Source organism: Drosophila ficusphila, unplaced genomic scaffold (genome assembly GCF_018152265.1).
Source record: "Drosophila ficusphila isolate 14025-0441.05 unplaced genomic scaffold, ASM1815226v1 contig_286, whole genome shotgun sequence".
In the NCBI taxonomy this organism is placed as follows: Eukaryota; Metazoa; Arthropoda; class Insecta; order Diptera; family Drosophilidae; genus Drosophila; species Drosophila ficusphila.
In genome coordinates, this window is record NW_025064189.1 from 1,059,658 (window position 1) to 1,077,156 (window position 17,499).

The window sequence follows — 17,499 nt, forward strand, 5'->3', positions numbered from 1 at the left end:
GGCGGGGATGAAGTTTGGGGCAGTGAGAGAGATGAAAGTATCCTAAAGCTACCCCAAAATGGGGAACATCCACACCAATTCAAATGGCTCCTTCATTGGGGGTCTCAATATTGTGTTGACAAAGCCAAAACAAAAATGGCGTATGTATAGCTACAGAAATTTGTGGTAAAGTGGGTTAGGAAGCGGTAGCTTAAGAATTTTAGTCAAGAGTTGTAATCATAGTACCAAAAAGGAGTTGAAATTATGCTTAAATGTTAGTTTAAGTTTAATAACATTTTTAAGAGGCACAAAATAGTTCAGCACAAATGATTTTATAAAAAAAAAGTTCTTCAAGGTTGCTGCTATTTAAATAATGTTTTAAATATAACTAATTTTTTTAAACAAATATTTTTTATTAAATAAAAAAGAATATTTTGTTTCTACGATGATACACTATATCTCCATATTGTCGACCAAGTACAACCCCATTTAGAATGGGGCGGAAATAAAAGCGCAGCGGTCACAGCTGCATCTGATTTTGGGGATGTCCCGCCCTCTTCTTATATAAACCGCCCTTAGCTGTGAAGTTTCTCCTGCCCCAGCCAAAACCCCCTGCCCATCGTGCTTTTAATGCGCACCATTGTGTCAAGATAAAGAAACGGAAATTAGCACGATAGCAGGAAGTTGCCATCGCCGTTGACGTTGTTCTTGTGCTCCTTCTCGTTGGCTCCACAAAAAGCCAAGGCAAGAAGGCCAAGACAGCAGCGATAATAAAAAAAAGGGGCAGCGGAGACAACAACAGAATGGGGGCGTGAACAGCCACTGGCAATCGGAATTGGAGTCAAAGTCGGACGGCCACAAATAATAATGAAAACGGAAATGAAATACAATACCCGAGGAATGCCACAGAAATGGAGATGGTCAAACAGGGGATGCCAAATTTGGTTCTCCAAGAAGGACTTTCACTTATCAAGCTCTGAGATTTTGAGGCATGGAAAGCTGGAAAATAATTTAAGAGCAGTAAAAACAAAAAATTCAATAAAATACAAAGCCTAAATTAAAAAAAAAAAAAACATATTATGTATTCTAAAAACTTAGTTGGTATGGGAGTAACTTACAGATATAAGAAAAATTTAGGTAAATACTACAAGATCAGCAATTCCTAGTCAAAAAAAAAAAACCAATTAAAAGATTTAGTAAAACTTTAAGATTTGATTACTTTAAATACATTTTTTTATGACCTCATTTTGTTGGGTCAGCCAAATCCCCAAAAGTACTTTGATAAGTCTAATTCCCAAACCCCAAGCTCAATCTGGTCCCAACAATTGCAGAATTAATAAGCCCAAAAGTGTGAAACAACTTTTCGTTTTTCCTTTTTTTTTAATTGTGGGGATTTCGGTGGCATTTTTTCCTGATAAACCGCACGCAAATTAGGCGCAAACAAAATGAAAAGAAAGGCCAAGAAAAGCGAATGCTGATTGTCGTCTATTCAGTTCATTTTTTCGTTTATTATATTTTTGGTGCTCCTTCGGATGAAAACGAAGTTGCGCACTCGCACACAAAGTCAATTAGGCAAAGCGTCGCTGCCAACAAGGTGAAAACAATTCGCATTTAAATTTGCGCATTCTTATAAAATTTTCGCCGCGAAAAGAGGAGGAGGGTGGTGGTGGGGTGGTCTGGGTTGGGTGGTGTGATTTAGTGGGCGGGGGTGTGTGTAAGTTGGCGTAAAATACGTGCATATTATTGCGCTTATCTAGGAACAAACACGCCCAGGACTCCATTTCCCGGCCTGGACCCACAGATGATGAGGACTTCTCCTTGATGACGACGATTCCTGTGTCTCCCTTTTCTCTGCCTTTTTGTTACGGGGAATTGAATGGGATTGTTGGTGGTCGTATTGTGTGCATTTGTTTTTATGCGAATGTGCCAGTGACAAACCAGCCACATCCCACATCCACTTCCCACATCCACTTCCCGCATCCACATCCTCCACCACTTCAAACACTTCGCACCCGTCTAAGCAAGACATCCTTCCTTAAACGTTTCTTGCCTGCAAAATGATTCCGTAGCCTCTGCACGTAGAGAAATAACTTGTAGTTTAAAACAGTTTTTTTCTTTATCTTTCAACATACATCAAGGTTGTAAATCAAAAACGTGTTCTTGGATCCATTCGTAAATTTTGCATTCAATAAAAAAATTTAAAGAAATGATTCGATACCCAATATGGTTTTATTTTTAAATGTTTTTTCTTTTTATAAATGTAATTATTCTCGGTGTACTTATGATTGTATGGCACATGCTTGTGAGGAGTTTGAGTGTGGTTTTATGTGTGCATTGTATTAGCCTGGCATAATAGACACATTTAATTTTACTATTATGCCTTTTTGTTGTCATCGCATTCGTATAATAAACCGTTTTCGTTCGTTTTCAAGTTTCTGTTTTGGGGCGGCGAAATCCCCACTCTATTCTGTGTCCCATTTTGTCAGTCATTTATTTGATTTTCCACAGAAAAGATGCTTGGGTATTATGTGTATGCGAAAGAAATTAGAAACGATCAAGTACGAAGGTTAAATAGATATGTTTTATTCAATTGGATATTTCAAACCAAAGATTTAAAAGATTTTTTTATTTAAATAGAATATCAGAATTAGAGAATATTATTTCTATTGATTTACAATTTACAATAGGCATTATTTCTGCAACATTTTGTGTTTTACTGCCACAGTTTAATTTGAATTGTGCGCGTGCTTGGAAAACTATAGAGATATGAAACCCTTTCCCACAAAATCATACTAATTCAGACATATGTGTTTCCATGAGGGAGGATTCAATTAAGAAGTTTAGGCACTTAGCATATATTATCGCATAATAGTTTTAGGCCTGGCGATGAAAGATTATCACATCCTTCAGAGTTTTTGTTAGGACAGGGGAACCCATTCCATCAAAGTCCTGTCCCCAACCGGTCCAAACAGAGAGTTCCACAAGTAATTGAAGTTTGAGACCTTCTCTAGTCCCTCTGGGCAATAATAGATGTGGGGGAAATCGGTTGGAGCTATTTTCATCTTTAGATGGGTAATCCGCTTCATAGAGTTCGTTTAAAGTGGGTTCAGAAAAGGCTGTTGGAAAAACGCGTTCAAATTTATTCAATCCTTTCTTTAGAGAGCATCTAAAAGTGTCTAGATGATAACGAAGTTTTGATTTGTTTGGTACTACTAGATAAATCTTTGCCTGAACAGTGATATCATCTTCAGATGTTATATCCAAGCTGATACTAAAAGGTTCATGATTAAGACGATTTTGTCTTGCCACAAGATGTCTCCTCAGGAATTGCAAATTATTTCGGTGCGATTGAAGCAATTGCTGATCAATCAGATTAATGAGATCCGTGTCTATGTTTTCCTCAAAAGTTTGCAGGGGACTGACTTTGATATCAACTATTAATGGAATCACTTTTTCTTTTTCTACTCTTGATAGATCTTTATATTCATAACCCATTAAAATTTCATTCAGGCGAAAGAGCAGCGATCGATATATGGGATCTCTGAGGTTCGAAGTGGATAATCCCAGCATATTGGGTTGATTTACTTCATTGCCATTTACAGCCAGGCTTAGTTGCCTACAAATGTGAAGATAATTATTGGCTATCATTTGTCCTGCTATTGATAAATTATCCAAGGGATTGTTTTTATGTTTAACTGCCTCATCGATTTGTTCGTTAAGGTTTTCTACTGTCAAATTTAAAATGCGTCTTACAGCTTCCATATTTAAAGAGGTGGTTTTGTAGGGAACTCCATTGGTTGTAATTAAAGGTGGATCAATAAGATGCATCGAGCTCTGTCCTGTTGCCAAATCCTCCATGGACAAAGCAGCCACAAGTTGCTTTAGATTGTAGATATATAACTGGAAATTCTGAAAATGTGGTCCCAGTGCCAACTGATTTTTAAAGTTATCTTCATTGAAGGATCCTCGAAATGCTACCATTCGATCACCATCAATAATAATAGGATTGTCGATCTGTTCTTTCGCTTCTTCAATGGTTATAACCAACCGATTTATGAGATTGTTCCAATGTGAATTTAGTTCCAAATCAAGACTTAGATAGGCTACCTCTCTTTCATTGTTTATAATCAAAGGATCCGCTGGAATGGGTTCCTCTTCCCACCAAGGTTCTCTGGGACTACGGAATCGCAGAAGAATATCCTTCCATCTTCGTTTGGGTGTCACCAATCTGATGGGAGTCAATTGATGCCAGGCGATTTCCTGTGCCGCCAGGATCACCTCCTTCTCGAAATAGAGATGTGGCAGCACTTCATACATGGCTGGCATTCGCAGATCCTTCGTGTCCTCCCTTTCGGCCAATGCCATTTGAAGGGCATTTACAAAGAGCAAGGGATTAAAGTGAATCCTAGCATAACAGGCGTTTTGCTGGAAGGAAGGCCAATCCTTGGCCAGGATAAGGAATCGATAGACTCCTAGCAGGTTCTGGGGCATTTCCTCATCCAGCTGATTATATATTCCAAAAGGGCGTGTCACTCGATTCTGTTTAACACGCTCCAGAAAGTCGTTAATGTATCTCCAGGAGCCCTAAAAAAATGTATGCATTAATATAGATTTCAAACCACATGTTTTCCAATTACTTACAATTTCCTTATAATAATAAACAAAGAGAATTAAAATTTCAAAATAAATTATCACTTTTCAACGCATTTGAATAATTGTTCTTTTTTATTAAATAAAAAAATTTTTTTAATACTCACTTCTTTATATTCATTGGGATCCTCGTTTAGTTGGCTTCCCATTGCAATGAGCTCCTCATTGAGCAAAGGCTTATGCACTTGGAGCAGCAAATCAAGAAGAAAACGTTGACGACCTTGCCATTGGTTATAATTGACTCCTATACTTCGTCCATGTGGATAAAGCTTCCAAGGATTTCCAAAACTTTCGATCCCGATTTCAAGCGTAAGAAAACAAAGGCAAACGTACATTAATCTTAACATTTCGAAGCAGACTGATCAATGACTTGAAATAGCTTTTGTATATATGGATGCCTTGGTAAGCCAAAGGTTGTCTTGTTGTTTGTAGATAAGAAATTCTGGACTTCGTTATCTCCGAGGTATATTGTAGGCTTGGTTTACAAATTTGAGAGGAGATTAATGGATCCCTAACATCGGATAATTTTAACTTTTGACTACTTGTAACTATTGGATCTGACAATAAAAAATAAAATGTACAAAAGTTTTAAAACAAATTCGTTTTTATTGCCTCAACAAGAAGACTTATGAAATACATTTACAAAAAACCAAAGACTCAGACCAAACTTTTTTAAAATACTTGGTAAATGATACAAATTATAGACAAATTAGTTCCTATTTCAACTTGACATTCAAAGGAATTCAATGGAAAAGAAAATTGATCGTAAAATATTCGAGGTCCAGAAAGGAAAAGCTAGATTCTTTTTGTAGTTTGGAGTTGGCCAATTAAGGTATTTTTGCTTCAGCGAGATATTCTTTGGCGATTTCTGTGATGAAAGGCAATGGAGTAGTGGTTAGCGATGCATCGATGGGATCTGGTTGACTCGTTGGAATTCTCCTGGTTTCCTAAGACTAAAGACTAATTAAACTTATAGGTATACTGGTATCTAAGGGGAGAGGTCTCCCGGAATGTTTCGGTATCTGAACCATCGTCCTCATCCCCCGACGAGGGTGGTGTTTCCAGCATGGGCATCGAGAGGTCCAAGTAGGCATCGTTTGGATTGCTGCTCGCCTGCTGGAGGATCCCATCGAAGCTCTCCACGAGTTCCGCGAAAGTTGGCCTTGCACAGGATTCAAAGTGCCAGCACTGTCGCATCACCACATAGATATTCAATGAGCACTTGGCCGGCTTCTCCATCCGCTGACCCGTAATCAAGTAGCTGTAGAGCTCCTCAGCGGATAGGATATTGGGATAGGGCTGATCTCCGTAAGTCATGATCTCCCAGAGAAGCACTCCATAGCTCCACACGTCGCTCTGCGAATCGTACTTCTTCTCCTGCAGCGACTCGGGTGCCATCCACTTGATGGGCAGTCGTCCGTTGGTGTTCTTCCTGTAGTACTCCGTATCCTGGATGTCCCTCGCCAATCCAAAATCGGCGATCTTCATTACGTAGCCATCGCTGACGAGGACATTTCGGGCTGCCAAATCCCGATGGATGCACTAAGAGTAGAAGATGTTATATTATTAATAATTATTTTTTTTAAACAATATTTGTAATTAAAAAGTATTTATTTTTATTTGCAATGATTTACCCTTCTAGACGCGAGATACTCCATTCCTCTAGCGATTTGAAAGGCGAACTTGGTAAGCTCCTTCTCGCCCAGCTGCTGTGGTGGAATCAGAGGTTTGTCGTCCAGATAGCCATCGCTACCACTACGCCGCTGCGGAGCACCTGGTCGATTCTGCTTGAGGAAGTCCTTGAGGTTACCATGTGGAGCATACTCCACGATCACCCAGAGCGGTCCTCCCTGGCTACAGCAGCCGAGCAGGTTGATGATGTTGATGTGCTTGCCGATCATCTTCATCACCTCCATCTCACGCACCAAACTGGCCATATCCGTGTCCGTGTGCTCCTCCTTGACCATTTTCACGGCCACAATGGTCTCGGCCAATTGGGGACTTCGGGGCAGACCTTCCGCCTCCGCCATTACTACTCTGCCAAAAGCTCCTTCACCAAGAATAGAACCCAGGTTGAGTTGGTGCCTTGGGATCTCCCAATTGGAGTCCAGCGGGAACTCGTACTCATTGAAACCCTGGGAAGGATCAGCACCACCTGTGCCCGTTGTGGAAACAGTGGTTCTCTGCTTCTCAATCCTGATCACCGGCATTTGCCAGTCCCCGGAATTACAGCCACTTCCCTCTTCATCACCCGGTCGATAGATGATCACCTTCTTGGTCCACTGGTGAACCGTTTCGATGCGGAGCTTCAGCAGCTTCTCCCTTCGCAATCGACGGAGCATGAAGGTGATGAAAACACTGCCCAACAGGAAGAGAGCCACTATCATTATGGCAGCCAAAGTGAATCCAAGTGGATGGGCGTGAATCAGGGCGTAGATCTCCAAGGGCGGCAGATGGCTCACCACTCGCAGATAAACACTGGAGTTCCTGCTGCCCAGGTTATTGGATGCCAGACAGGTATACCAACCCTCCTGCTCGTAGGTCACATTGTTCAAAGTCAAAACGACCGAATCATTCGTCACGGTGAAGTTCAGTTTTTGTATCTCCACGGAGTCAAGACCCTCCAGCGATGCATTCCTGAGGATAACCCTCGTCCAACTAACCGCTGGATGCAGATCCGAGTAGACGGTGCACTTCATCTCCACCGTGGAGTTCACCTTCACCGTTTGGTTTTGCGGCACCATGATTATGGGTGCGGATCTGGTGCGATCGTTGACCTGAACACTGAATTCAAAGTGACTGCAACCGAAGGCGTTGCACACTTCGCATCTGTAGATTCCCGAATCGTCACTGGTGGCCTCCACGAACCGGAGGGTCCAGTTCTTCTGGACATAGACACCATATGGTCGCTGGAGAGGCTTGTTGTTCTTGGTCCAAGTGATATTTGTCAGACCGGAAGATGGACAGGCAAGATTGACGGTATTTCCAGATAACGAGTGGTGCAGTCGTTTCAGTTCCTTGGTAAAAACTGGAGGACTTTCGCCTTCAGTAGACAAGGCACTACCAGAATTTCCTTTGGTGTCCACTCCACTGGAGGAAGGACTAGGTGATGGAGTACTCAGTGTTGGAATGACACTCATTCCACGAGGTGTCGTCGTGTCCAGATGGTCGTGCAAATCCAAATAGGCGGCGGCCACTGTGCGTCCCACCTGATTTTCGGCAATGCAAATGTACCAACCTCCGTCTTCCAAGATGACATTTCCCAGTCGAAGCACTTGGGGTTCATCCCTCTGAGTGATCATCGGATCAAAGTCCACTGGAACTTGGGACTGCTCTTTCAGTCGCTGCAGAACATCCTCGATGTTTGAAACACTCTGCTTGTGCAACCAAGTCATCTTTGGCTCAAGGGTTGAATCCTCCAGCAGGCATTCAAAGCTGACATTCTCCTCGAGAATACTCGTCACATTGCGTGGATATCCCTGCTTTAGAACGGGAACTGTATGAACCCTACTGATCACCTCCAACTGGGTGGGATTACTCCTTTGGCAATCGTGTTCCACACACAACTCGCAGTGATAGTTTCCCGCGTCCTCCGGTTGCAGTTGGCTTATGGTAAGCGACCACTTCTTCATCTTAATCCGACCACGTCCACCCAGAATCTGGGTGTCGTTGTGCAGCCAGGAAATATTCACTCCCGTTGCCTCCGGATCTGTGGGACTGCAGCTCAGCTGGAACAGACCACCCGCCGATCGTTGGACCAACTTGGGAAGTGGTTGTAACAACTTCAGGGATCGACTTTCATTCAGGGGCTGAAAGAAGAGATCCGTCTCCGGACTTGAGTGTTCAGGTTCCACCCTGGAGAAGCTGGCTATGTCGTTGCCCACAGTTTCCTTAAAGCCAACAACCAGTGAGACATTGTACCATCTATTCTGGTTGTCCAAACATCCGTAGTTTCCAGAATTCCCGGCTTGTGCCCTTTCAATTCGCAAATAGGGATTTCTGAGCTGTAGTTTATCTTGGTAGAACCATCTGGCCATGGGTCGGATGCACTGCAGCGTGATGTCCATGTCGGAGAGGAGGTGCCGCTGGCGGGGAGCGTTCTCTGCAGTCACATCGATGTAGCAGCGGTGATGGCCAAAATCGCATCCCAAGTCCGGAGATGCCGAGACGAGCGCAATGATCATCAGCGTGATCGGCACTTTTGCCATGGTTCAAGTGGATTCTCGCGAGTTCAACAGCCACCAAGTGATTGTATCTAGATGCGCACAAACATGTATCGATACACAGTGGCGGTCAGAATAATAGATCATCCAGGGTTTCGGTTATTTAAATCCGATTTAAGTGTCCTCCAGCTTTAGAAAATAAAAAAAGGGAAAAAAAAAATATTAATTAAATGAAGAAAAAGTTCTAAAACACATCATACACAAATGTGCAGTAATTATGGGTAAAAGGTCAAAGTTCAATTGTAGAGAACTTCTGTAAGCATATTTGCTTTATTTGATACAAATTCGTATTTCACTAGCTACAACCCCAAACAGCTTTATAATTCGTAAAAACTTTTTTCAGATCACAATTTTTATCTTTTAATAATGTATTTCGTTTTTTATCCATGGCTTTAAACCGTTCACATATAAAGCTATTATTTTAACCGCAACTGTATGTGGGTCGATAAATATTGCCAAATCTCAGGTTCTCTTTTTAACTCTTTGGAAGCTCCCCTTCGATTGCCTCTCTGTGTCATTTTATTTATTTATTATTATTGTTTAATATTTTATTGCCAACACGGCACACAGCCAAGTGAAGTCTGCCCGCACCAATATGCAAAAATCCAAAGGAGAAGCAGCAGCGAAGACTGTGTGCCTTGCCTCCGTAATGAGATTGAAGACGTGGTCGAAGCCACTGGATTGCCGGACACACTCGTTGCCACCCACTCCCCATCCCCATTCCACGGGGGATCTCCATTATAAGTTGTCTATATTCGACAATCGGCAAATAGTGTTGTTGGTGCGGCATGCGTTTCTTAATTTCCATTCAACAAAAACCGAACAGTTAGAATTCCACTTAACAATTAGTTGAAATCAGTCGTTACAGTGGCTTGAAAAACTACTATTATTTTATAAATAATTTCCTAGCTATTTGCCTTGCACTCACAAATCAAACAACAAAGGTGTTAAACAATCTCAACGCCAAATCGCGAAATTCCCAAATGATGCCATCTTATTTTAAAAATCACCGAAGCTACTTTTAAATTCTCTTTAAAACATTAACTCAAACCAAAAGTAAACCAAAAGTAAAAAAAAATTCTTCTAAATTAATTTCATAAAATATTTTAATAATATTTTAAACTATAAACCAACTTGCATTTAATAGCGTGATTAAAGCAAGAAAGTACAAAAAAGTGAAAATTATATGAAGTGTATTTAACAGCATGTTGTTCGGCTACTTTAAGTCACCTAATGTTTACCCTGTAAACGTTTATATATTTTCTAGTTTAATGATTAACAATGACTCTGGTAAATCCCAAAATGAATCGAAAGTGTGAATGCAAGTTTATAAAACAACTTCATAACAGTTCTAACATCTTTCAGAAGCCGATACAAATAAGTAAAGGACAAATCAATTAGCAAGAAAATATCCAGTTCAACTTTATATAGAAATCTATCTCTTTTTATAAAATATTTTATTTCTATGAATTTTTATCTTATTTCTTAATACTCATATTTTTTTAAATCCTTATAATAAACACATTTGTTTATTTCGGTACAAGTTGTTTCTCATAAAAATCAAGATGTTCTTTAACCACTGTGCCGTTTTATAAAATTATTTTATTGTTTGTAAGACTTGCATCAACCGTTGCGATTGTCATTGTTGTTGTTAATACTCTGCTAGTGCTACCAGTAATTGTTGTTTTTGTTGCTATATCCGATATTGCCGCTAGCCGTTTGACTTCAGGCCAGATTTATGTATGCACACGCGTCGCGGGTTTTAATTTATTCAATTCCTTTTTTTCTCATTTGTTGCCAAATACGAGTCAATCGCTGTATTTGAGGTATGTATTATTGCTTTTCTTATTTAATTTTTTTTCTCATTCAGCCAGTCGTTCAATATTATTCGATTTGAAGCCAGCGCGCACATGGCCAAAAACGTTTAGCTCACACCTTTTTATCTAGTGAATTATTATCGAGCGAATAAATTTTGCACGTTCCCCATTTGACATTTCAACTTGATTTTTCAGCTATTTTGAGATACGAATTTAATACAAATTCATCATTCAAACATATATTTTATATATTTATTAAATTTGATTTGATTTTGGAATTCCATATGACTGTAACGAAATTTTTTTTATTTTTTTCAAATCAAGTGTTCTGATTTCCGTTCAGTAAATTTTTTTTAAATACTGTACTGTTAACATTCCAATATATTTATATATTATTTATTATATTTATTCATTTTATTCTTTTGTATTCACTTGAGAGATGTTGTTTTTAAATATCTTTGTTTCTCCTTTTTCAGTTAGTTGATTTTGAACTTTTGGCTACACTTGACATGCTTTGTATTTATTTTACTGCTGGAACATCTCTCTTTTAAATTATTTTCGGCTTTATTTTTTGTTTTACTGCTGCTTGTCACTGCCAATGGGAATATAATTCTTTTCTGCCATGCCACAACCCCAAAGTCTTTGACCAAAAAATCACGTTCTTTGTCTTTTATTTGCGAGGAGCTATGGAGGGAGTCGAATGAGACCACAAAAAAACATTGTCACCATGTTTATTCGGCTGTCAATCGCGAATGAAGCTTGGATAAAAATCTTAAATCTTGGAAGGGAAAAGGGACAGGGCAAGGCGCCTTGCATTTCCGCTTCGTTGCCAACTTTTAATTCCATTTACCAGGCAAAAGAGAGAAACTAAAAAAGTGTGGAGGGTGGAGGGTGAGGAGGGGCCACTTCCGTTGCACTAACCGTAATCCGTAAAGTTTGTGGGAGGAATCGAGCGAAGCCAACCGATTGGCTTGAATGTGCGCAAACAACTGAAAGTAACGATCGAACGGAAGAAACTTTTACGATGTATAATACCGAACGTGCCCGATGATCGCAACGATTCAATCCGAACGGTTCGCTTCGGTTAGGTTCTCTGCAATAATGTTTGCTAGGATCCTGCGGCCAAGACCCTAACTATCGGCTATAGCTACCTGATCGAGGTGGTCCCCCTTCTCCCGCATGTTGCAATTGTTTTTCCTCAGCGGTTTCCTTTCTTTTTATTGCTGTTGTTGTTGCTGTTGTTGCTGCTGCTGCTGAGTTCTTGTTGGTTTTATTCTAAGCATGTTTGCGGTGGCTTCGGACTCGTTGAAATTCTTTATTATCTGGCCTTCGGCTTTGGGTTCCCTCCCTGTTTGTTTGCTCGGCGGCTTAATTTATGCAAAAGAAAATGTGTCCATTGTCTTAGTGGTGTGCAGTGTACGTGCGCATGCGCGGTAATCGCATATCAATAAGGAAATATCCGTTACGTGACTGATATCCCAAAAAACAAATCTCAGTTTCTGGAAGTGGCAACCAGCAACTCCCGCATAGCATAGATCCAAATCCTGATCCAGATGCCATACACGTATAGTACCCAAAAATAGTTAAATACATTTTCGTTGCACTTGTTGGGTCGATGGGAACAAAAAAGAAACAGTAGGGAAAATTTGAACGCATCGGTTAACTGTGCAACCTGGCTACCAAGAACTTTCCATAACTTAGAACCACTTCCGGTGAAGGAATAGCCAACCAGCGTTACAATCCCTTCACAACAACTGTCGTGTTTACCGAGGTCGGAATGCTTGAATTAAAAAAAAATTATTTCAATTGAAATAATTTGAGTTTTATGTATAAACCAAACACAAAAACAAACTAATAGGTTTTATTTTTAATTCTTTATAAGATGTTCTTCTTCAGCCTTTTCAAATTACTAAGTTAAGGAAGAAATCGATAACATCATCAATTGTTTAGAAATAAATCAAAAGCTGTATTTATATCACAATACTATAACAACATATTAATTTTTAATGTCTCAACGAGAAAGCATACAAACCCAAAGAATAATCCCTATGTATGTATATACAAATATACAAAATAAAAATCATAGTTGATAATATTTGCTAACCTAATTAAGTCTTTGTCTTTAAGCCAATGTTGCGCGCTTGGCCACAAACTCCCTAGAGCTCTTCTCCTTGTTGGTAAAACGAGAGTACCTGTATAATATATAAAAGGTAAGTAAGTAAGTACAAGGGAATAATATTAAAATACATACGTTTTGTGATATTTGGACACATCGGAGGCGCTAAGGGACGGCCTTGTGGTTTGGAAGGACTCTACAAGGTGTTTCTGCTTCAAAAGATTTTCTTTGGCAACTTCTGTAAAGGGAATTCGAAACAATAAAGATATTATAAATATTTATATAACTTTTGTCGCAGTTTCCGGTGCCCAGCGTATCCAACTTACCTCGTGTCCGAATTTAGCTAGCGCCTCCTTTACCGCTGCCATGTTTGCCGAGGTCAGAATGCTCTGAATATCGGCGCCGGTGTAGTTCGAAGTTTTTCCAGCAAACCATTCGAAATCCACGCACTCATCAAGGTTGAGGGTTGAACTGAGAGCCTCAAAGATGCGAACTCGAGCTACAGCATCCGGTAGAGGACACTCGACCAGGCGATCGATGCGGCCGGAGCGAAGAAGCGCCGGATCCAGGAGCTCTGGCCTAGAAGTGGCTGCTATCACTGTGACTCCCTGCAGACCCTCAACGCCGTCCAATTCGGTTAGCAGTTGATTTACCACCCGATCGGTGACTCCGGTAGAATCGTGACCACGCTTTGGTGCCAAACTGTCGAACTCGTCGAAGAAAAGTACACAAGGACGGGCACTTCGAGCCCGATTGAACAGATTGCGAACATTCTCCTCGCTCTGGCCAATGTATTTGGCAAGCAGTTCGGGACCCTTGACAGAAATTATGCGCAGATTCCAGGATGAGGCCAACTGGGAGACCAAGTAAGTTTTTCCAGTTCCTGGTGGTCCGTACAGGAGTACTCCTGCCTGATTGCGAAGGGGTGAGGCATTGAAAATCGTTGGATACTGAAAGGAAATACAAGGATTATAAAATCATTTTAAAGAATTAAGAAAAATGTGTAATTACCCGTGATGGCCACATAAGAACTTCCTCGAGCACACCGACAACTGACTCCAAACCAGGAAGTTCCTCAACTCGCATTTCATTGGCCTCTGTCTCGTTTCCAGTCTTTTGATTGCTTTGAATACCCTGCAGGCAGTAGGAGTTGGTGTGCTCCAAAGACTCAATAAGCTGATCGTTTGTTAAAACTGGCTGGGCCTTGCCTAAAAACAATGCAAATTGTTTAACAAATTATGAAGCTCAAAAATGTGTATCCTATTTCAAATAATAAAAATACTTACTTATGCGATAGGCATAAAAGATGGCCCGCTCCACGAATTGGACAAGATCACACTTCCGATAACCCTCAGTGAGGTTGGAGAACTTTACAAGATCCAGGTCCTTAGACGAACTGATGTGGCTGCATAGCTCACGGAGGATTATCTCTCGATCGGCCCGCTCCAAACTAGGCAGGCGAGCAACAGTTTGAAAGATATGCCTACCCCTGGGTGAACTTAACCGCTTGTTGAGTGTCTGCAGCTCGTTGACGGTGGCAATTACTGCAATGGCATTGTTGCTGGTGTACTGAACAATCAACTGGTGAACTGTATCCGCCATGCGGTTGTAGTACTCCCCATCCTGGCTGGACTGCTCGCCAGCGGAATGGGCCAGCACATCCAAGTTCTCCAGCACCACGATGGCAGGGGCATGTTGCAAACAACTGGTGAATATGTTGCGCAGATCCTTCTGTATCGACTCGGTCTTGCGGCCTTTGCTTCGCGATCCGTAGAAGAACTCGAAGTAGCAATAGTCCGGTTTGCGCGTCAACTGGTCCAGGATGCGCTCGACAAGAACGCTTTTACCTGTTCCCGCGGCACCAGTAATCAACACATTGCACTGCCGCATTACGGAGTTTTCGGCATTGAGGCACAGGTTCATGCGCAGTTCTTGGACTATCTGGTCCACAATCTTATCATACTCTGGCAGTTTTATGAGATCCTGAACACTAAGTGGCGAAGTCAGTGGCGCCTGTTCCTTGATGATCTCGGCAACTGGACGCACAAGATCTGCCGCATAGATTTTGGACTCTTTAAGGAACTGGGCGTCCACCACGCAATAACGAAAATGCTCTGGTAGTATTCCGACAGTAACGAGCAAATCGTCCTCTAGCCGCACCACTTCCTCCTGGTTAAATAGCATTGGTTTCTGCTGAGTTCTCTCAATGACAAATCGCTTAAATGCATTTTCCATGATCTTGTAATGCGTTTTCTTGTTGGCAAACAGCTCAATTTTCTCCACAAAGTTTACAACTGTAGTTTTCGGCTTAAGAACAACTCTCTCCAATTCCTGGATATTCAGTAATTTCATTAGATTAGCATTAAGTTCAATCGAAGAGTGAATTGTGCCGGGTAAATCGTCCTCTAGATCGTCTTCCTCATCCAATGTGCGCACCCGCACATAGTAATCCTTATCACCGGCAGTGTGCATACAGTAAAACAGATCCAGATCGAAGAACTCTGGCAGATGCTTCTTGTTCACATAGACATCCGATTCCTGGGCTTTTTCCCGCCACAAACCTCGAATAACGCGGAACTCAAAGCTACGCGAACTCTCCCTACGCAAATCCTTTTGAGACGCTCCATGTGATCCTGTCGCTTGTTGCGTTGAATTGTATTCTTTACATTGGACACCGTGGAGGAATGCGCCAAGGTATTTGGCTTCTCCACCAGTTCATCCTTAACCTGGGCAGTGGTTTTACTCCTAGATAATTTTGAGTTATCCTCAATGGCACCATTTGAATCTCCATTTGTCAGTCCTTTGTAAAGATTGGGTGCTACCACAAGTTCCGTGTTGTGATCGATTCTGCCGTAATTCATATGCGGCTTCAGGCGATCTAATAAAAAGGTAACAAATCAGTAAAGACATATTGTATTCAATAGGAAATATTTACCCACTGTCAACGCCACTTGCATGGACTTGTTAATCCAAACAATTAGAATCTGAGTTGAGTTTACAATGCGGGTTTGCTCCAACACACTGCCGGAAATCTTTTCAGTGCTTAGTTCCTACAGAAACAAACGGTATGATTAGTAATATTCTATTAAAAGCATCCCTATCTATTTAACATATATAAAATATAAACATATAAATATTTTCTGGGGTTGTCTGAATCAGCAATAACTTGTGTTTTAATCCCACTAATTTTGATTTTCTTTGTTTTATTCAGGCAACTAAACAAAATAACTAATACTTATGCTATCTTGAACCACTTTCTAGTCTTTCCTCCCTTTCTTCCAATTAATTTAAAAAATCAGCTTTAAACGGTAATTTGATTAGCACATAATTAATCAAATCAAATCAGCAGGTCAATGGCAATGCCGGCCAAGCAATTGCGGTATAAATAAAGACCAAGCGCACGCCCGCGCCAAATGCTAATCCGATATAAACTAACTTTTCTATTTTTAGGCTGACCGCTGCCGGCCCCGCCGCATAGCAGGCGAAACCATCACTCACAATGATCTCCCAATCCTTGGACGAGACGGGGGTAACGTGGACGCTGCGCAGGTTGAGAACGTCAGCGATGAGCGCACACTTGACCAGATCATTCTCATGCAGACCTACGGCAAGAATGGGTAAAATATGTTGATGAGTCTTTCTATAGGAGATAAGAGATGCGGGGCAGATGGCCGGAGTCCAATATTACGGCACATTGGCAAGCGATGCACATCCGGCCGTTAAGTAATGGCTTACCGATCTCCTTGGCCGCCCTGGCATTGATCCCAATCTCGGTGTCCTTGAGGCCGCCGCCCCTTTGTGGCGCCCAGGAGGCGTAGTGCACCCGACCATTGTACTGCAGACTCAGGCAGCCCGTATCCTAATCGGAATGGTTAAACGGATTAATCTTAAGCTTATCTAATCTGGAAGGCCAGTGGACTTTTGGACACTTACATAGGTCGAAACGACACCGTAGTATTGATCCGGAAGCAGCACAAAGTTGCTCCTGATGGGCCGATAAACTACCTTAAAAGTGCGTTTAAACATTCTCGACGTGAACCGTATGCGAATTTTATCCGTTGCTTCCCCGGTTTAATTCATTTTTGCACTGAATTGTGCTCTCTGCGGAATTTACATTTGCTCTATTAGAGATGGGAGGCATCAGCTGTACCGATACTTGCAACAGGTGAATCAGCTGCTTAGTGATGGCCCTTTGACCGATGTTTTCGGTTACTGCAGTAGCTGCTACAACCAATTGGAATTCAGTTGGGACAAAACCAGTATTATTTAATACGGGTTTTTTTATATAATATATCTATTAATATTTTCCGAAGAAAAACGTATTTCATTCTATCATTAAAATTATATTATTTAATTCATCCAGAAGAATAAGGATAAGCTTAATAGCATAGCCACCATAAACCAATGCTATCAAATAGCTTTGGAACAAGAAAACACACTTTGTTTTTGGCTAATTTATTGGGTTAATAATAATTTATTTAAAATAGATCAAGTGTTTAATATAGTTGTGTAAATGTGTGTACAAAAAAATCCGGCATTTATATTTATATATAGATTTCCTTCTTCGTTCATCGTATACCATGCTGGCGTCTTATCAAATTAAATAACACAATATTTAAGTTCTAACAATGCAAAGCGTGCTAATCGTGTATTTTTGCATTAAAAACGCTTCCACCTCGTTATAGTTTGCGCTATTTCCTTCTTTTGGCAAATT

The 17,499-nt window shown here is 41.0% G+C and overlaps 3 protein-coding genes across 3 annotated transcripts; all 3 read right to left on the reverse strand.

Annotated features, from left to right (window-relative positions):
* Window positions 1-2,737: 2,737 nt before the first annotated feature.
* LOC108086892 (fat-body protein 1) lies at window positions 2,738-4,976 on the reverse strand. The gene is made up of 2 exons (XM_017183953.1): window positions 4,737-4,976; window positions 2,738-4,563 (listed from the first exon to the last, which is right to left on the reverse strand). The coding sequence occupies exons 1-2, from the start codon at window positions 4,974-4,976 to the stop codon at window positions 2,854-2,856; spliced, it is 1,950 nt and encodes a 649-aa protein (XP_017039442.1). The 3' UTR covers window positions 2,738-2,853.
* A 239-nt stretch (window positions 4,977-5,215) lies between these two features.
* On the reverse strand, window positions 5,216-11,660 carry LOC108086951 (fibroblast growth factor receptor homolog 2). The gene is made up of 3 exons (XM_017184064.2): window positions 11,591-11,660; window positions 6,264-8,981; window positions 5,216-6,171 (listed from the first exon to the last, which is right to left on the reverse strand). The coding sequence occupies exons 2-3, from the start codon at window positions 8,835-8,837 to the stop codon at window positions 5,590-5,592; spliced, it is 3,156 nt and encodes a 1,051-aa protein (XP_017039553.1). The 5' UTR covers window positions 8,838-8,981; window positions 11,591-11,660; the 3' UTR covers window positions 5,216-5,589.
* A 978-nt stretch (window positions 11,661-12,638) lies between these two features.
* Window positions 12,639-16,924, reverse strand: LOC108086949 (peroxisome biogenesis protein 1). The gene is given in 10 exon segments (XM_043207793.1): window positions 12,639-12,861; window positions 12,921-13,020; window positions 13,108-13,735; window positions 13,797-13,993; window positions 14,072-15,400; window positions 15,403-15,663; window positions 15,721-15,835; window positions 16,284-16,387; window positions 16,521-16,644; window positions 16,719-16,924. Coding segments are annotated over 10 exon segments (3,021 nt in total). The 5' UTR covers window positions 16,812-16,924; the 3' UTR covers window positions 12,639-12,791.
* Window positions 16,925-17,499: the final 575 nt, after the last annotated feature.

Coding starts and splice junctions, on each gene's coding strand:
- LOC108086892 (XM_017183953.1), bottom strand. CDS start 4,976: ATGTTAAGATTAATGTACGTTTGCCTTTGTTTTCTTACGCTTGAAATC. Junction 4,564..4,736: donor ATCCCAATGAATATAAAGAA/GTGAGTATTAAA, acceptor ACATTTTTTTAG/GGCTCCTGGAGATACATTAA.
- LOC108086951 (XM_017184064.2), bottom strand. CDS start 8,837: ATGGCAAAAGTGCCGATCACGCTGATGATCATTGCGCTCGTCTCGGCA. Junction 6,172..6,263: donor AGTATCTCGCGTCTAGAAGG/GTAAATCATTGC, acceptor TTCTACTCTTAG/TGCATCCATCGGGATTTGGC.